Source organism: Euleptes europaea, chromosome 3 (assembly GCF_029931775.1).
Source record: "Euleptes europaea isolate rEulEur1 chromosome 3, rEulEur1.hap1, whole genome shotgun sequence".
Taxonomy (NCBI): Eukaryota; Metazoa; Chordata; class Lepidosauria; order Squamata; family Sphaerodactylidae; genus Euleptes; species Euleptes europaea.
Window position 1 is genome coordinate 49,754,019 of NC_079314.1, and position 20,142 is coordinate 49,774,160.

Below are 20,142 nucleotides of genomic sequence, written 5' to 3' on the forward strand. Positions count from 1 at the left end.
CAGTACTCAGCTCAAACCCAACCCCTTTCTGACTATATCTTCCTACACCCTTGACACTGAGAGACACTGTCCTTCAGTGTTACTACTCTGAAGATGCCTGCCACAGTTGCTGGCGAAACATCAGGAAAGAAAATTCCAAGACTACGGTTACACAGCCCGGATAACTTACAAGAGCCCCTTAAAATATTTCGAGTTGTTTGAATGCTGTAGTGTACGTGTGTGTGCTTGTGTGCTGTTTCAGGGACCCTTTCATGCTTGGAAGCCTTCATTTAAAAGAAATAAAATCAATCACTTTCCACATCTAATGCACACTGTAAAAAATCTGGAAAATAGGTCAGCCATATTTATCTCACTAATTTCTATGAGAGTAAGCTAGTGGTGGAAAATGGGTGGCTTTTGACTGTTTGCCTTGGTGATGGGGGCTTCTCAAAGGATTCAGCCAAAGACCAGGTCAATGGCTTAGGCTGCTGAATGGTAACAAGCTTCGCAGGTGGCCTGTTCCCCAATCTGATTTCTTGTGTTTCGGAGATACTATATGCAGCTGTAGGTATAGCTCCTTGTACTGATTACCTTAAAGGAAACATACTCAAGATTGAAGATGCCTCTTAATTCTGCACAGGCATGCTCAAGAGGTTGGGCTTCTTCACATAGTTGGGTAATACTGATGGGATTTTTCTGCCGTTTTATAAGTAGCTTCTGAAAATGAGCTAGTCACAGTTTAAATGTGTCCTAATTACTTCAAGCGAAGAAAAATGGGGAAGTTCTTGTAGATTGGCCAACTGTTCCCTTTAAAGACTTTTGCAATGAAGAGTAATTCTCAGAATTGTGTAATACATTGCTGCTTTGGACTGAAATCTTTGTTATGCTTTCTAATATAATACAGGGCCCTCAGAATAGAGCTTTCAGTGTGGTCCTTTATTGTCACAGCTGGAGGTTTGGGTTCTTCAGGCACATATATTGATTAGACGAATTATGCTTGCCTTATAGAAAAACATAAAACTAGCTAAAAAATCATGGGATTGGAGTCTCTGCTCTTTTTTGCCAGCTTTTCCTGGGGTGTGTCCTTGTGTGGTCGGGGTGGGATTTCTGATTCCATCTCCAATGGCAGATCTTCACACACAATGCTATTACTGTAGGTCCCCTGAACTGTGGAACCAGTGTTTCAGGGTGTGTGTATGTAGTTGGTGGTGGGTAAGGCAGGAAGCGTCCATTTCTTTGGACTTAGCCTAAAGTACTGTTTTGTTATGTGTGTGCTGCTAGAGATTAATATTCTCACAATATTTAGCGTAAGATTCTCTCTCAGCCTTGAAATTTACTGCATGATATTAGATCATTTGTTTTGAAAGTGTATGATGAAATAATATACCCCCAAGGCTTTGGGATAGGATGGGGGAAAGAATTAGAAGAAACCCATGAGTATTTACCACCCAATTATTGTTGAACATGACTTTCTTTGTATCAATATGATGACAAGGCAGGTCTCTTTTTTTGGTCTATTTCTGAACCAAAATGATATAATTCAGTACTTTATCCGTGACAATTATATGTATTTCATGGTTCTCAAGATTCCTGTGCCTTTTAATATATATGTGTTCTTTCTTTGTATCTTCCTCTTTTAGAAAACTTGGCTGATACGGCACTCCCAGTGATCTCCCAACCAGGCACTGGTCAAGTCCACATCTCTCTAGCTTCGCTAGTGCTCATAAGGATTAGTTGTTCCCTAACCAACTTATTCATTGGGTTACTATTCTGTATGGTCTTTACTCCAGGCTGTCTGGCTTTCCGGTAAAACTGAAATAGGTGAGGCTAATTTTCACTACTTTCCTCCCCTCTAGATAGTTCTAGTGAAAATGCTTCCATGCCAAGATCTCAGTCACTTCCACAGTCCTCAGCAGTTGCTTTGGTGGGGAGAGCTACGGACCATAATACCTCAGGTGGTCTTGTACTGTCTGAAAGAGAGGCATCGCGATTGGATAAATTCAGGCAACTCCTGGCTGGCCCAAACACCAATCTTGGTAAGCATTAAAAAAAATTAGTAAACTTTTAAAAAGATATTTGTATGTACTGTTGCCATGATAGAATAGAGCCTTCTTTCTGGTAACGCTGAGGGTATAGAATGTGCTGCCTGGTGAAATGTGTATTTGTGCATGTGAAGCTTTAAATTGTGGTTCTGTTGCTGAGGTTTTGTGGCCTCAACAATAGCCTTGTTGAGGCTATTGTGTGTCACTATTCAGGGCTAAGTTTTGAGTTTTTGGCATTTAAAATTTTGGGACATATATCTTGCTTGTGTGTACATGCATGTGTACGTATCTTAAGGTAACAGAGTCCAAAGCATGCACATGAGTTGCTGAGGCATGTGCTAAACTGTTGAAAACATGTTGTCAAACACACAAATTTTCCTGGTGTATCTTTGGATTAAGTGCCTTTTTAATTCAGTGGAGGACAGGCATGCAGCAGCATATCGATCACCCCCTAAAGCTTTGGATGGTTTCATTCAAAGTTCTTGTGTAGATAATTAAAATCAATGCTAATAGCGCAAAACCCTGCAGAACTCCCAAGATGGCTAGAGACCGGGGTATCTGAAGGACTGTCGTCTCCCATACGTTCCTGCCCAGGAATTAAAATCACAGGGATATGCCCTTCTGACTGTCCCATCAATTGAAGCTTGTTTGGGGGGCACCCAAGAGAGGGCCTTTTTGGTGGTAGCCCCATGATCATGGAACAACCACCCAAGGGAGGTGTGCCTGGCCGCCTCACTTTCAGTCTTCAGGAGGCAGTTGAAGAGATTTTTATTTAGGGTGAATTTGACTAATTTAGTTTTTATTTATTGGTAGTTCTAATTGAGATTTTAAATTGTTGCCTTTTGGGTGTTTTTTGTATCATCGTTTTATTTATATTGTAAGCTGCTTTGAGTTCCACAAGGTAGAAAGGTGGCTAATAAATAAACCAACAAACAAATAAAATATTCTCCAACAAACACCTCTGCATATAATCAACTTAAGGTATCCTTGTTAAGCAGCAATATAGCAACACGGGCTAGCCTGGTGTCCCAGTGGTTCAGTGCCCTTTGACCTATCTTCTGACACTGCCAGGAGAAATAGGGGCTTGAACTGGATGGCACTTCCTGTGTCTGCCTGGCGTGCCAGTTGTCAAGTCCTAGTTGAAGGCATCTCCTCGGCCACTGTCACTGGCTTCAAATGGGAAGATGAGTACCAGGAGAGGGGAAACTATGTTCTAACACACCCTTTCTTAGCTGATAACAGGTGCTTCAGACACATCTAACAGTTCTGACCCATAATGGCTGCCTAATACAGGCAGATAAAGAGTTTATATCCACAGCTTGGGATGTTTGATATATAGAGCTGATCTATAGATATTTTGATCATTTTCCAGTTCCTGCCATGTACCTGAAAGGGGGACAGACTTACAACTTCAGATTCCAATTAGGCCCTAATATATAATAATAATAATTAATAGCCACCATGTCTCAACTGGCTTATAGTGACTCTTTATGTGGTTTGTAAGGCAAGAACATCTCTCGTCTTCTTAGAATCTAAAGTAGGTCTGCTGCTTCTCCTCTGAGGCAAGGGCATCTTGAAGCTGTGGGTGGTTGTCCACGCCCTATCCGGGGAGGCAGGACCAATTTTGACTTCCTGTCGCCCTTGGCTGGAAACTAGCCTGCCGGAACCCAGTCTTTAGTCCTGCCTGGAGGGGAGAGCAGTGATATTCACAGCTCTGTGTGTTTAGGCTTAGGTTAGAGATCCATTCGTCTTTTCCTTTTGTTTTCCCCCCGAGTCTTCCTCCCTCATACCTTCCCCACCCGCCCCTGTGTCTATCTGTCCCCTTAGTCCCCCATGGGATTGGGGAAAAGTCGGGAGGATGGTGGACACCATTTTGAGGAGAGAAGACGATCTCTCTGAGGAAGATTATAGAGTTGGGCTGATCCAATTCGCCCAAAAGGGCGATGATCCATCCAACGGCTATGGTCCATCCAACGGCTGTGAAAGCGAACCCTTGGTGGCAGAAGAGAAGAGCGGAGAACAGCAGGGCGTCCGGGAAGCCGCCGCACAGCCAAATCAAAAAAGGTGTGAAAAGCCACGTTGAGCCATTTCAGCCCCAAACAGAGGAAACGCGGAAACAAGCTCGGCGTCGGAGCGAAAGCCCGCGGGAAGGTCCCTGCTGCCTATTCACGACTCCAGCTCCCCGCTACAGCTTTGCCTGCGCCTCCGGATCCCACGGCAAATGAGGCAATCCTGACGGGAGGTGGTAACGTTCCCCCTTCCCTTTTCGAGTCAGCGGTGGGGCAGATCGCGCCAAGTTTCCCCTCCCCCTTATTAAATCCTACAGGGTGGCGGTTTATATCTATGGAACAGGTGGCGGCCGGGTAATTTGTTACCAACCCCTCTTCCGCACCAGAGCCGGCGGCGGGGCGGGTTTTGTCGGCGGAACAGGCGAATGACCTTGTTAATTTAGCCCTGCAGAGGCAATGGCAAGCCTTTCAGGCATTCCAAATGCACCTGCCTCATTTTCCCTGGGCGCCCCCCGGTGGCTCCCCATCCACCTCCACCTCTCAGTCCCACACGGTAGGGGAGGAAGGGAGTTCAGCAAACTCCGTGGGACCTTCTAGGGGGGAAACATCGGGTCCATGGCCCACTAAGGCGTCCATGAAGGCTCAGACACAGATGGTCTCTCAGGCACAGTCTGTCTCTCCCAGCCAACATGATTCCCTCTCCTCTGACCAGGAGTCGGCAGATGAAGGCTGCGAGGAGGGGGAATTTGATTCAGATGACGAGACTCCCCGCTTGGAGGATCAGCAGCCTAGACTGTTCTCTGGGGAGGATTTCCAGGGATTATTAGCAAAAGCTATGCTGGCCCTGGATCTAAATGAGGAACAGGAAACCTCCAAGGAGCCCAAAACCAAATTCAAGCAGGGAGTTAAAGAGTGCTTTCCAAGAAAAAAGGCACAGCAACCTGGTCCTCTTTCCAGAGTTTTTCATAAGGGCTCTTACGGATGAATGGGACAACCCATCTTCCAACAAACAAATCTCAGCTCATGTTAAGAAGCATTATAGCCTGGCACCCCATGCTATGCAGATGCTGAAGGTCCACTTAGTAGATGCCCCTGTGGGAGACCTTCAAGCCCCTAGTTTGATCCCAGAGGACGGGGTAGGTTCTATCTGAGACCAGTTGGATAGAAAGGCAGACCATCTGGCAAGGAAGGCTCACGAAGCCTCGGCCTTGGCCATCCAGGCCAGCGCCACCACATTCATATTCGCCAGGGCGTCTTATCTGTGGGTTAAGAAACTCATTCAGTTGGTGCCGGCAAATAACCGCCGGGTCATAGGAGGTCTGGAGAGAGTGCTGAGTGCCATTACCCTTATGGCGGATGCCTCCTTGGACACAATGTCCTTTGCGGCTAGATCCATAGCCTCAACTACCTCCGTCAGAAGGGCCCTGTGGCTGAGAGCCTGGCCCGCTGATTTTAGATCTAAAACTATCCTCATGTCCCACCCCATTAAGGAGGGTCGGCTCTTTGGGGAAAAGATGGACGGGATACTGATTGAAACCTGGGACAAAAAGCACGGGCTCCCAAGGCAGCTAAGGAAGGAAATTCGAGCCCCCTCCTACCCTTCCTTTCATTCATCCAAGGTTTCACCCAGGTATCGAGCGGATTATAATAAAGGATCTTGGAATGCCAATAAGTCCTTTCGGAAAGAGGGAAAATTCCAGAGGCAAGGACAATCCAGACCTGACAAAGGGGACAAGTTCCCCAAGAACAACAACTCCCAGTGACGCCACCTTTCTGGGAGTGGGGTGGGGGAGACTTCAGGCCTTCAGCCCCAGATGGACCAGGTCCAACCCAGACTCATGGGTTTCCCAAATAATTTCACAGGGATACCTCCTGGAATTCTCCTCCCGACCTCGGGATCGTTTCCTTTCCTCCCCCAATTCCCTCAAAAGGGAGAAACGGGCCAAAACCAACAAAGCCATTCAGCATTTGTTACAGATCAGAGCCATGGAAAAGGTTCCTGCCCCAGAGAGAGGATTGGGAGTATACTCAATCTTCTTCGCTGTCCCCAAGAAGAACGGGGACTGGAGGGCCATCCTCGACCTTAAGTACATAAACAGGAGGATGCAGCGCAAGCATTTCCAGATGGAAACGCTATGATCAATAGTCGAATTATCCAACCAGGTACCTTCATGATGGCAGTGGACCTTACAGAGGCTTACCTCCATGTGCTTATCCACCCCTCTCACAGGAGGTTCCTTCGGTTCACTCACGGCCACGATCATTACCAGTTCAGGGCCTTATCTTCGGGTTAGCTTCTGCCCCTCGGGTGTTCACAAAGACCCTGGTGACAGTGATAGCCATCCTCAGACAGGAATCCATCCAGGTACACCCATACCTGGATGACATCCTGATCTGCGCTCAATCCAGGGAACAGTCCTGGGCTCATACCGCCAGAGTGGTTCAGACCCTTCAGGATCATGGGTACCTAGTGAACTTCGAGAAAAGCTTCCTCATCCTCTCCCAGGTTAAGGTACATTTGGGGGTCCGCATAGACTTGCGGACAAATTCATTATCCCTGTCCCAGGAGCGAGTAGAGAAGATCCTTCTACTGGCCTCATCTGCTGCCAAGTCCAAGTTTGCCAGGCTAATGTCCCTAGCAAAATTACTAGGACATATGATCTCTTGCATAGCGGTGGTACCCTGGGCCAGGTTCCATTCCAGACCATTGCGGTGGTTTCTCCATCCACATCAAAAGGACATTGGCAGAAAGAGGGACAAGGCCATCCTATTACCTCTCAAGGTCCGCAAGAGCCTACGCTGATGGTCGACCAGATCCAATCTGCACAAGTCTACTCAGTACTTGCATGAGGATCCGCTCCAGCTGTTTACAGACACCAGCCTGGAGGGATGGGGAGCCACCCTCAATGGCCAAATCTCCCAGGGACGCTGGTCCATACAGGAGTTGACACTGCATATCAACCTTCTAGAGTTAAGGGCAGTGAAGCTGGCACTCCTACGATTCTTGGCAGACCTTCGGAATTGCCACGTCCTAGTCAGGATGGACAACACGACTACCAAGGCCCACCTGAACAAACGGGGACACAAGGTTGACGGCGCTGCACCAAGAATCAGTCAAGATCTTCAAGTGGGCTCAGGTCAAGGTCCAATCCCTACGGGCAGAACACATAAAAGGAACCCTCAATGTAGATGCCGATTGGTTAAGCCGACGGCACGTAGGTGAAGGGGAGTGGTCCTTAGATCAAGACTCCTTTCATCTCATCACTCAAAGATTTGGTCTTCCAGAGGTCGATTTATTCGCCTCGTCCGACAATTCCAAACTTCCAAGATTCTTCTCAAGATACTTCCACCCAAGGGCGGAGAGAGTAGACGCCCTTCTCAACCCCTGGCCGAGGGCAATACTATACGCCCCCCCACCCCTTCCGATTCTACCCAAGATCCTTCGCAAGGTTCAGGTGGAAAAAGCCAACGTTCTCCTTGTTGGCCCCCTTTTGGCCTCGCAGACCATGGTTTGCCACGCTGTGTCAGATGGCAGTTCAAGAACCATGGCGGATTCCATCGGCGTGAGGGATCCTTTGATAGGGGCCCCTAGTCCATCCAGACCCCTATTGGTTTTGCTTGACCGTCTGGCACTTGAACAGATGAGCCTTATCAATCTGGGGCATTCGAATGAGGTGGTAGCCACCATTCTGGAGGCACACAGACCAGCTACCCGTTGCATATACGCCGCATCATGGAAGGTGTTTGTAAGATGGGCGTGTCGGAAGAAATTCGATCCTCTACAACCAGGAGTCAGCAATATCCTGGGGTTTCTGCAAGAAGGAGTGTGTTTAAACCTATCAGCCTCTACCCTGTGCCGACAGGTCGTGGCCATCTCTACGGTGATCCCTATGATGGAGGGGGTGACAACTTCCAAACACCAGCACATCGTCTCCTTCCTGAAAGGAGTGACCCAAACCCGTCCTCCAACTGTTCACCGGTTTCCCACTTGGAACCTCAACCTTGTACTCAAGGCTCTCACTAAGGCTCCCTTCGAGCCTCCACGAACAACTCCCTTGAAGCTTAGGATGAAGGTACTCTTCCTAGTTGCCATAATGTCAGTGCAGCACGTTTTGGAATTGAGAGCCCTTTCTATCCGTCAGGGTCTTTGTATTTTTCACAAGGACAAGGTGGTCTTAAGACCAGACCCCACCTTCATTCCTAAGGTTATCTCTCCTTTCCATCGCGCCCAGGACATATCCTTGCCTTCGTTCTGCCCAAAGCCATCTTGCTCAAAAGAACGAGTGTGGCACTCACTGGATTTGCGTAGGGCCATACGCATTTTTATTAGAACAGCAGATCTGAGAAAAACAGACTATATGTTCATTAACGTTTCTAACCCTAATAGGGGGCTTAGAATGTCAGCGGCATCCATCAGTTATGCCCTAAAAAGCACCATAGCGTACAAAGTCTCCATGGTTCCTGTCCCAAAGGGCATCACGGCGCATTCTCTCCACAGCGCTTCTACAACGGCGGCATTCGACAAGCAATCCCCAGTTGATGAAATTTGCCAGGCGGCCATGTGGTCCACGGTTTCAACATTTGTTAAACATTACAAGATCAGCACGTTGTCCTCCGTGCAAGTGGCATTCGGCCGCAGAGTCTTACAGCATGTTGTGGGGGGAAGTATTTAACCCACCCTGATGGGAGCTCTTATAGGTCCCACAGCTTCAAGATGCCCTTGCCTCAGAGGAGAAAGGAGCCTTGATTACTTACCATGAGGGCTCCTTCTCTTCTGAGGCGAAGGGCATCTTGCCCACCTGGGCGAAGATATCAAGATAACATCCTATGGACCATATATTCCAGAATACAGTCAGTTTCAGACCTTCGTTCAGGTCCCAATACTTGCCTGTTAGTTACTAGGAACATTCTTTCCTGTTTTCGTTGGTTGATGTTACAGTTTGTCCTGTCGTGCCTTGTTCATTCCTGTCTACGAGCTAGGCAAGCCTGTGACTGAGTTCCAGCAGGCTGGTTTCCCGCCAAGGGCGACAGGAAGTCAAAATTGGTCCTGCCTCCCCGGATAGGGTATGGACAACCACCCACAGCTTCAAGATGCCCTTCGCCTCAGAAGAGAAGGAGCCTCACGGTAAGTAATCAAGGCTCCGTTCCCTCAGTCATTCTTCAAGCAGGAGCCCAAGACAGTGCAAATCCTCACATAATCTTTACCATCAGGGAAGGTGTACAGGAGTGCCCAGATAGTAGCCAAAGAACATGCATGTCATCCAGATACAAATATTTGTATCCTTTCTCCGTACTGTTCACAGAAACAAACCTACTCTGAGCAATGGCACTGACACAGTTCAAAGTGATGAAAGCAATTACAAACTACCTGGGTTAAACACATATCAGTTGACGGATTTGATACCTGCATCGAATTTTCCACTCAGCAAAATTAAGATCATTTCAGCTCTAGGTCAAGTTACTTATATCGGTAGATCATGTTGGCATTTAATATGGCCACTTGCATGAAGTTAGTTGAGATGCATGTGGCAAAACGTTGCAGTCCAGGTTCATTTGTCTTTGGTAAACAGACTAGCAGATGCACCCAGCATTTTTCCTTGAAACAAACATTTAATGACTTGTTGCTGTTGCCCAGCCCATCCATCTAACCCCCTTTTAATGTTGGAAGTTTTGGCCTCTTACAGTATATGTGACATGCAACCAAGGGAAAAAATACCACATATAATGTGGTATCTTACACAGAGAATAGCAGATCTGTTCTGGTTCTGTTCTGGTTTTTAACTTGCATATTTGGGTGTACAAAGTTGCATTATGACTTCTGCCTGTCTGTTACTGGATAATAAGGTGCAAAAGAAAGTGTGTGGGTTGGTAACTTGGTAAATTCAGACATGCTGCTGAGGCATCTTGCTTTTAAGAGAAGGTTCAAGGATGATATTTAAAGCACAGAGGGGAGATCACTAATCACTACTAAAACACATGCTTATAACACTTAGCTGTTGCTGGAAGTTGTACACAATCTCTAGATGGTTCAGTGGGCCTGCTCTGGAGAGAACTTACTTGTCTCCTACAGAAATGTTACTGGTTTTGCATTGTGAAGGTCTGCAGAGAGAGTTATGTTGCTCAGTGACATTCCAGAGAAGTCTATTGAATATAGCAGACATATATTTCTGTGCCTAGAGGGTATTTCATTTTTAGTCCAAGTCTCATCACACTTTTAAATAGACATCCTGTGTTCTTTTGTGTTATGTTTGTCCTCTTTGGGGAGGGGCTGTGGCTCAGTGGTAGTGCATCTGCTTGGCATACAGAAGGTCCCATGTTCAATCCCCGGCATCTCCAGTTAAAGGGACTAGGCAAGTAGGTGATGTGAAAGACCTCTGCCTGAGACCCTGGAGAGCCACTGCCAGTCTGATGGACCAAGGGTCTTATTCAGTATAAGGCAGCTTCATGTGTTCTCTTCCCACTACCTTTTTCTTCCCAAATTCTTGGAAACTTTGTGTTGGATCCTATGACTCCCTTCTGCTAGGTTGGATCCTATGATTCAGTTCTGTTAAGTTTTCTTCAAATGAGAAAGACTTCATCTATTGGAGAATGACCTTTTCTGATGGAGAAAGGCTTCTTCTGGTGGAGGAAAGCCTTTCTGTCTGTGTTGGAGGAAAACTGGATGGAAGGTTCACAGAATCCAACCCTTTCTGGATGTGAGGGTTCCTCCATGTATAGCAACAAAGCTTCAACTAATATATTGCTTTCCTTGTTGTAACAACCTGAGAATGTGAATTTTCTGTTCCGCAAGCTTTGTTTTTCCTTATGTATTTTGGCCTCCTTTTAAAGTGCCTATTACATGTTCTCTCTGTTGGAGAAGTATTTGTCATTCCTTACTCTTCACTTTATCTTCAATCTGAGCAGTGGAAATGGTTTTACTTATTTTTAGCTCCTCTGAGTTCTCTTTCTGTACTCTGGTGTTTTGTTTTTTTTAAGCTAGTCATTTTTTTTGCCCTGCCACCTCTGATCCTTCCCAGGCTGTACAGTTTGTCTATCGGTCACAATCTGAAATTGGTGCTACTTTTACTGCCAGGTTAAAACCATGATATCAAAATTCCATCCGAGCTCTTCACTCTCACCCATATTTTATAGCATTCACTCTCAGATTTTCCAGTTGATGCTTTTCTTACTCTCCCCTTTGATTTTTCTTTTACACTGAGCTCTTTCTAGGACAACTGTAAAGCTAATTAGCAAACCTGGGCATTAATACATTGTACAGCAATATGAGAAAAAGTGAGTTTATATGGCAGGCACTATGGTCTCAGAGGAACTGGATGATGAGGCAGTACTGTCGGAGACCTGACTTACCCAGCTATTTGGGATTTGGAGAAAGGCCTAAAAAAGGCTGGGAGAAACTTGGCTGAATGTCAGGGTGGACTGGAAAGTTAAAATGGCCCATGAGTAAGCCAAGCTGAGTGCCCCTGTAAAGTGCTGCAAGCCAGCACTGCAGGAATAAGTAGTGGGTGAGTGAGCACCCTTGGTGCCACTGGCCAGGTCTGTGCTGATTGTCCCCTGCAGTGCTGGCAGTGCATCTGCTTCGTTGCTGAGCTTGTTCCTAGTTTCTGGTGCCCCCCCCCCCCAGGCAGTAGCCCACACTAAACATTTCCTATAAGTTATATGACCAATCTGCCCCTGCTCAGCTGTAAGATTTGTTAGCCCCTCCACATGCATGAAGGGTGGAGAGATTCTGAATGGTGGTCCAGGGATCTGTTAACACAGCTGCCTCATTGAAGCTCAAATTTGCTAGTCTCTGGGCGCCATGTGCTCTGGGCTCCCCACTCCTCCACATGAAGCCTGCTGGGTGACCTTTGGGTTAGTCACAGTTCTCTCTGAACTCTCTTAGCCCCACCTTTTTCACAAAGTGTCCGTTGTGGGGAGGGGAAGGGAAGGTGATTATAAGTTGGTTTGAGATTCCTTAAAGGCAGAGAAAATTGGGATATAAAAACCAACTCTTCTTCTTCTTACTTCCTCATCAATACCCCAGTGGTCAGTGCGCCTCCTGCAAATTCTCTGTGAATTGCAGGGGATGGAGGTCTTGTCTGGTTTTGGAGACTACTTGTGCAAGAGCTCCTTTGGAAATGAAATGAGGTCCAACTCCTAGCTTTCTGGTACATGCAGAAGATCAGGTGGAAGACATGCTCTTGTTTTTACCTCTTATGGGACTTTGGAGAACACCAAGAAGCTACTGATACCTAATGAAAGTTCTGTGTAGCGTATTTGAGGATGGAAATAGGGGTGGGTAGGCAAACAATTATGTATTGACAGCACAGACCCTTGCATCTTGGAATGATCCCCGCTCTTAGACAACCCCTGCCCCCAGCAATATCTTAAATCTGCCTGTAATTGTATTGTGGTTCTTGTACAACTTATGTATACTGTACACCATTGATTACATATGGACAGGTGATGCTGACTACTTCCCAGTCAGTCTGTTGGTTGATCAAGTATTATACACTCTGACATCAGTTCCCTAGTGTCTTGTCCCAACAGCTCTCCTACCTGAGGTCTTTTACCTGGAGAAGCTAGATGACCCTTCTTTGATGCATGTAATGTACAAGCATTACAGTGATGCTTTGAGGTTATTGGTTGAAGGCTATTGAACATCAGAAAATTAAACAGATTATTCACAGAGCCTTGCTCCCCAGGATGTGAAAACTCTCTTGTTGAAAATTCTGACTTCTCCCCTATCAAAAGGCAATGAAAAAGCTGGCAGTAATAGAAGTCATAACGAGTTATGCACACAGTGAAGGAGGACCTGCCAGCTGCCTCTTCATGACTATTGTTATTTCCCTGAGGAGGAACTGGGAACACTTGCAATAAAAGAAGACTGACGACCACTAGTTTCTTTTGCTCATGGCTGTTGCCAGTATGTGTAGTGGTTAACGTGTCAAACTAAAATTTCAGAGCTGGGTTCAGATCTTCCTTCTGTGATGAAGCTCTCTGGGTGACCTACTTCACAAGGTTGTGGTGAGGGTAAAACAAGGAAGGATAAACCTTGTGAAGGGTGAGCCACTATTTTATTTGTTGCATTTTTATCTCACTGGTTCTGAGCAGATCAGAGTGCCAAAGACGGTTCTCCCTTCTTTCCTTAATTCTCACAGCAGTCTTCTGAAGAAGGTTAGGTGGAGAAAAAGTGCAGCTGGCCCAGGGTCACCCAGCAAGTTTCATGACTGGGGAGGGGATTAGAACCTCCATCTCCCAGATCCTAGTCTGATATTCTTTCCACAAGACTACTCTGTATCAAATAGATTTTCCACTTTCTGTCTCTACCTGTTGCTTATTCTCTGCATAGAGAACATAAGAAAAGCCCTGCTGGATCAGACCAAGGACCATCAAGTCCAGAAGTCTGTTCACACAGTGGCCAACCAGGTGCCTCTAGGAAGCCCCCAAACAAGACGAGTGCAGCAGCACCATCCTGCCTGTGTTCCACAGCACCTAAGATAATAGGCATGCTCCTCTGATCCTGGAGAGAATAGGTATGCATCATGACTAGTATCCATTTTAACTAGTCGCCATGAATACCCCTCTCCTCCATGAACATGTCCACTCCCCTCTTAAAGCCTTCCAAGTTGGCAGCCATCACCACATTTTGGGGCAGGGAGTTCCACAATTTAACTATGCGTTGTGTGAAAAAATACTTCCTTTTATCTGTTTTGAATCTCTCACCCTCCAGCTTCAGCAGATGGCCCCGTGTTCTAGTATTATGGGAGAGGGAGAAAAACTTCTCCCTGTCCACTCTCTCCAAACCATGCATAATTTTATAGACCTTTATCATGTCTCCCCTCAGCCGCCTTCTTTCCAAGCTAAGCAGCCCTAAGCGTTTTAACCGCTCCTCATAGGGCAGTTGCTCTAGTCCCCTAATCATTTTGGTTGCTCTTTTCTGCACCTTCTCAAGCTCTGTAATATCCTTTTTTAGGTGCGGTGACCAGAACTGTACACAGTATTCCAAGTGTGGTCTCACCAGAGATTTGTACGAGGGCAGTATGATGTCAGCAGTTTTATTCTCAATTCCTCGTCTAATTACGGCCAGCATGGAATTTGCCTTTTTTACAGCATTCATATGGTGTGTAATGTGTAGTCAGGCTGCTAGGGAGTGGCAAATACCATGTTCCCCTCCTATGTTTCTCTGGAGGACAACAACATTAAACAGCAGTAGCAGGCTAGATTCTTTCCTATGATCAAAAATGTGATCACAGGAATTACAGCAATGGAGTTGCTTTCATGTCTCTCTTTGCTGCTTTCAGTTATCAGGACTTGTATTGCTTGCCTTGGCCAGGAAGAGGAGAAACTTGGAGTTTGCCAGATCTTAGAATTTGACTGGCTTCATCGTCGCATTAGTTTTCTCTCCCCCCCCCCCCCACTTCCAAAGAAATGGGGTTTTGGGTTGTAGATTTTGCTGGCATTATATGGTCGGGAATATGTATTCCATTAGTTAAGATTGAGATTGTGATTTTGAAATGTTCCACATAAGCTAGTACTAAAGGAGCTGTAAATATTTGCAGGGAAAACTGCACAGGATATAAGTTTTATGAAGTACTGCTGCTATGCAGATGAACACTCTTCATTTATTTCGATTGCCCTTATGACCAACTGTATCTGAAATCCTTTCTTAATGATCTTCTAAACAGTCTCTGCTGTCTTTCATTTCTTAATCTGGTATGCACTTATTTTCTATTTCTTTCAGATCTCCACCTCATCTATTTTACTACTTATTAATTTTTCCAACTTTCTGCCTGAGTTAGCTTCTCTCTTTTTCCGAAGGGTTTAACTCATTCAGAGACTGTTTGTATTGACTTATTTTCTGTTTCTGCATGCTTTCAAATAACACTTTTGTTCAGCTGAGAAGATTAAGAGCAGTATTTGCTAGGGGAAAAAATTAATGAAGCACCTAACAGTGCTATTATTCTTTTTTAGAAACTGGTTGCTGTGGTTACCATAGCAATATCAAGTCCTTTTATTAAAACCATTTTCTGCATGTGCTGTGCCTGGCTTCCCAGATGCTGTTGGGGGAGCTGCAGGCCCAGGGATCTATTGTCTTGGAGGAATCTTCTAGCTCTTTATAGCTAAATTATGCTACAATTTCTTTAAAGAATGCAAAGCTTATAAATCTAGTTTATCATGTCTATCATTTAATTGTTCATGCAAGCCGTTACTTCATGTAGCGATTTACAGTCATCTCAATGAAATAACCACTTTGTGTCACAAGATGAATAATGCATGCACCACAGGAATTGTGGGTCCCCTTTAAGAATTACGGTGCCAGAAATATTATGGTTCAAAAAAATGGAAGTGATATAAGGGTCTATATTGGTTCTAAGAAAATATTGGGAATAGTTATGTGGATGATTTCTAAGCGGTCTCAAGTTGGTGACTTTCAGGTTATAGCTGGATCCTAATTTTTGATAGAGAGAAGTTATGCCAAACATAACTACGTAGTTTAAAACATAATGGAATCAAATTACAAATAAGCAATGTTAGGATAAAAGCCATAACTCAGCCTCAGTATAATTGAAGACAGTCGCAGAAAAACCAAGCATCTTGCTGAGCCTGTAATATAGTCTTCTGTAATATAGTCTTCTGGTGGGGTAGAAATGTTACATTATTCATTGTGTTAAGGCTCCGCTTTGTGTGTGCTGACTTGTCTTTGCTGAAAGATCTTTTCATAGGTCACCTAAACTTTAATGGCAGCACGGAAAAGGATGTGTGTACTTGTAAAAACTTTCAATGTGTGGCATGCATTTCACGAGGTATACATAGCCCTGACCTACTGTGTTAAAGTAATACCTTCCAGAGGAGTATAGATCAGTGACTTTCACTCGGTGGCCCAGAAGGCACATGTTCTGCTAAGCACCATTCCCCAATGTGGCACCCACCCCATGTTCCAGGAAAGTGGACAAGGCCATTCCTGGTGAGGCTTGTTGCTGACATATGGTTCCTGCCTTGAGTCATGTGTTACCAAAAGGACTGGAGGATGGGTGAGCTGCAGATCCTGTGCTAGGGATAGAAGCACAGGACCTGGAAAATCATGTGGATGTAGCTGTGGATATAGTTATGTTTAATAGTTTAATCTTGTACTGCTGTGTGTGTCTTTGAGAGGGTGGTGCATAGGGCATGCAGTAGTTATCTGCCTCTTTTGGTTGATAGTAATTGCAAATGCGGCTTTCTGCAAGTCATGGGCTGAATACTACTCCTCTAGATAATGCTGAGCCTTCTTGAGTTAAACAAAATCTGCTGCTAAAGCCCAGTTTTAGTTTGCTTAGTGCAGCAGGTTGAACTGACAACCCTGGGCACTTGCAATGCTTTTGACACATTTAAAAACCTCTTAATTTGCATTCCTTATTGATATGGAGGGGTCATGATGTCCTGGCTACAGTTTTAGCCTCAGCCAGGCTAGACAGATCAGTTGTTTGTCCCATTTTACCATGCACCTACATAACTAAAGAGCTTAAGTTGGAATCTATTCTTGCATACTGAGAAGTGACACTGACATTCATGTAAATTTCTTGCAAGTGGTTGTGCCAAGAATGGAAGCAGGAGGCTAGGTTAATATTGTGCTACCTGAATCACTTAGTTGTGCTAGCTGCAAGCCCCTGGGCAGAACAATGCCTACAAAGGTCAGGTTGGCAGATGTCCATGTTTATAAGTCATGCTAGGTTATGGTGGGGGGGGGATGTAAAAGGGTACAATGCAGTGATCGAACATAACACCTAGGCTTTAAATTTGTTTCCTGCCTTCAGATAGAGCCATAGTACTTCATATGCAGAGCAGTGTTGCTTAAGGAGCAGGTGGTTGCTAAGGAAGATTCAAAAGGTGCAGAATAGAAGCAAAAATTTCCAAGGGTCGGGAAGAAGAGAGAAATGAAGCGAATGTTAAACTGGAAAAATGCCTAGTTTCACTACACTTGATGTAATCTCAGATCTTGGTGGTAAACATTTTTTAAAGATACGGTGTTATAATACATGTTCAAAAGCCAAACCTCTGATTTCTTTATGGTCTTGTGCTTCCTTATTCCTGTTACCACAGTGACTTCTCTTCCCTCTCCCGATGCTGCCTGTATTCATTAAAATTGTGAAAATTAAGGGGGAGAATGTGCATGTGTCAAGGTACCATCTGTAGTTTTGTGTCTCCTTTTTTAAAAAAAATAAGAGTGTGGCTGTAGTCTAAATTTTGGGTTAAAACAACTTAAGTGCTTTCTACTGTGGAAAGTTGCTGGTACTGATCCCTATTTCTCAAGTATTGTTTGTCTGGCAGATCCCTTTCCTTTCCTTCATTACATTTCCATTGTCACAAGCATTTTCCCCCCTGCATGAATGTTGTGCCCATGAGTATGTTGACCAATGTTGAGATTATTTAACATTGAAAAAAAAAAAACCCTCAGTGTCCACCTATAGGCTCTTACTATTTCAGTCACGGGAAGGGGGGAGGGAGCCAGTCCAAATGACACCACACAGTATTAACCTTTTTCTAATTAAATCCTGTAGAACATTGGCTGTGAAATCAATGATATTGAGAGAGCGGTGTATGTAATTAGACCTTTTGGAAGTGTTCCTTTAACATTGACTGAACCAAGCACTTCATTTCAGACACAACTGTTTTTGTTTGTGCAAAGCATAGGGAGTTGGGCAAATGATTTGGTCTCTGACATTGGTTGTGATACCATCTTTGCTGAGGTAGTCAAGTGTCCTAATTCTAATCTTTCAACACTTGAAAGAAAAGCATGTGTTGTGTACTATGTTTTTTGTGTCCATCATTGGTCTTACATTTGAGAACGGGTGAAGTACTGTCTGGGTCTGGAGAGCCAGCATGGTGTGATTAGAACAACAGATTCCCTGTGTCCAAGACTTTTGAAGTATAAGCTTCAGTGTTTAGAAGAGATGTGTTATGTCATTAAGTAGGGTGGTGTGGCGATGAAGTATATGAGTGAAAGAAGCAGTTGAGGAGTGCTTTTGACACTGTCATTCCTGCTAGTACCTCTTGTGCTGCTGTTGAGAAGGATCAGTCTGTTGGGGAGTAAGAGACCCAGTGAGGAAACATTGTCCCATGAGGGGACACGAGTATCCACTTGCTGGACCTGCCTTTGCTGACTTTCTAGGATAGGAGACATTTCTGCTGGTGGTGGGGGGGTGCTGCCAGAGATGAGATAATACTGTTTTGGCAGAAAGAGTGATGATGCCACCCCTCTATTTGATGTTTATTGGCTGGGATTGGCTGAGTAAGTCATGAAGCTTTTGAGATCTTGAGTCTCTTCTTTCTTCCTCTAGCTTACTCTACCTCACAGAACACTCTGAGGAGGGTGGGATGGGTGAAACATATACACTGTTTTGAGCTTCTTGAAGGAGGGACAGCTTAAATGTAGTAATTACATGTTTCTTATTTGTATTTTAAGAGACTAAATGACAGCTAAGACAGTGTGTTTAGTTCCTTATCTTCAAAAAAAGCATTTCATTCATAAAGGATTGGCTCTAATGCAGGAAGTCCCTGGTTCAGATTTTGCCGCTGGCATAAAAAAAACTCCTTTGGCCTTTGACAAGCCCTGCCTCTCACCCCACCTCCTCCCAGTTTGCAACATAAACTTAATAATGCTGATCTACCCTGTAGAACTGTTGTCTTGATTATAGTTAGGTGGTAATGGGTGTGAAGCTCTTTGAAGCTCTATATCTATTCTAAACACTGTTAATGGAATAAACATCTTATTTTCCAAACTACATTGTATTAAATGAAGCTTAATCTTGAACATCCTGGCACTTCCAATGTTTGGTTTTTCCTTAGAAACAAGTTTAAAGGGTCATCCTGGCTTAGTAATTCAAAGATGCATCGTTTCTGAATTGGGGTCCCAATCCAGGACTCTGGCAGCTGGGGTCTTTGTTACATGTGTGTGCACTGTCTTCTCGGGGGGAATGGTTCCTTCTGTAAATGTAATATTATGTCAGAAAATATGCTTCTGAATTTTGTGCTTTTTCTGGATGCTGTGTCTCCTTCTGTCCCGCACAGCTTGTTTGCAAATGTTTTAAAGAAAATATTTTTAAAAGGTAAATATTTTGCAAAAAACAATTCTTCAACGCATGCATAGTCTGTCTCTTCTCCCCCATTCAGCCAGAAAGTATGTATATAAGTAGATCAGGTAAACAATACAAATTCATAAACAGGGTGGATTTGATTTAAATCAAATTGATTTAAATCCTGATTCAAATCACTGGTCAGTAAGACTTGATTTAAATCATGGTTTTCTACATTCTTTTATGGCCTGCTGTCATAGGTTTTCTCCTCCAGGGAGTGAATAATATGATAAACCTCAGTCTATACACACAAAGATCCCAATCTAGATTGGCCAAATACATGCCCAAAATTTCCCCCTCCTCCTACCAAAGGGGCCCATTTAGTCTGTTAACGTACATCAATCTATTGTATATTAATGATGAAAGCAGTTTGTCTTGAGCTACTTTTATTTTGAACATGTATGAAACCCTGTTGTGAGAGTGTTCAGAAATCACCAGATTATTTCTTTATTTACACCCCCCTCTAATGAGTAATGGAGTTTTGCCCAAATTATCTGGTAACTAGCAAAGCCCATTTCTCATATGTGCTTGAGACACACAGGACATAATAGTTCTTGTATTCATTACTCTTTGATATGGTGGGGGCGAGACTGTGAAGTTAATCTTTCACTTCCTGTCTCTAGCTACAAGTAGGTATGGATATGAGCATGCATAAACATTAGTCATTTCTGTGGCTTAGTTAGCATGATACGACATTTCAGTTCCTTATGCAAATAGATGCATATCCATGTTTAAGTTCACTAGCACCCTCTCCCCCACTTAGTAAACTTCCAGTCTGAGTTTGTTTGGAAGTGGGTCAGCTGAAACGAACAACAAAGGGGGGAGGGAAATCTGAGGACACGTCACATACCTTTGATTTTGCATTACAGCGTCAGAAGTCCTGTGTGCAAATGGGCTGTGACTAGTCTTGCAGGAAAGAGGGCAGAGGTTCCTGTCGTGCTAACAGATGGTACTGTGACACCTCAGAAAGGTGGGCCAGTGCCTAATTAAAGTACAAGATGGCCTACTGAGGACTTG

The 20,142-nt window shown here is 44.6% G+C and overlaps 1 protein-coding gene across 1 annotated transcript in view; it reads left to right on the forward strand.

Moving 5' to 3' along the window:
- The window catches only part of TBC1D22A (TBC1 domain family member 22A), a 123,748-nt gene that overhangs the window by 11,598 nt on the left and 92,008 nt on the right, over window positions 1-20,142 (forward strand). The window contains exon 4 of the mRNA XM_056846693.1: window positions 1,836-2,015. Coding sequence (XP_056702671.1) covers window positions 1,836-2,015 — 180 coding nt within the window. The remainder of the gene's footprint in view (window positions 1-1,835; window positions 2,016-20,142) is intronic.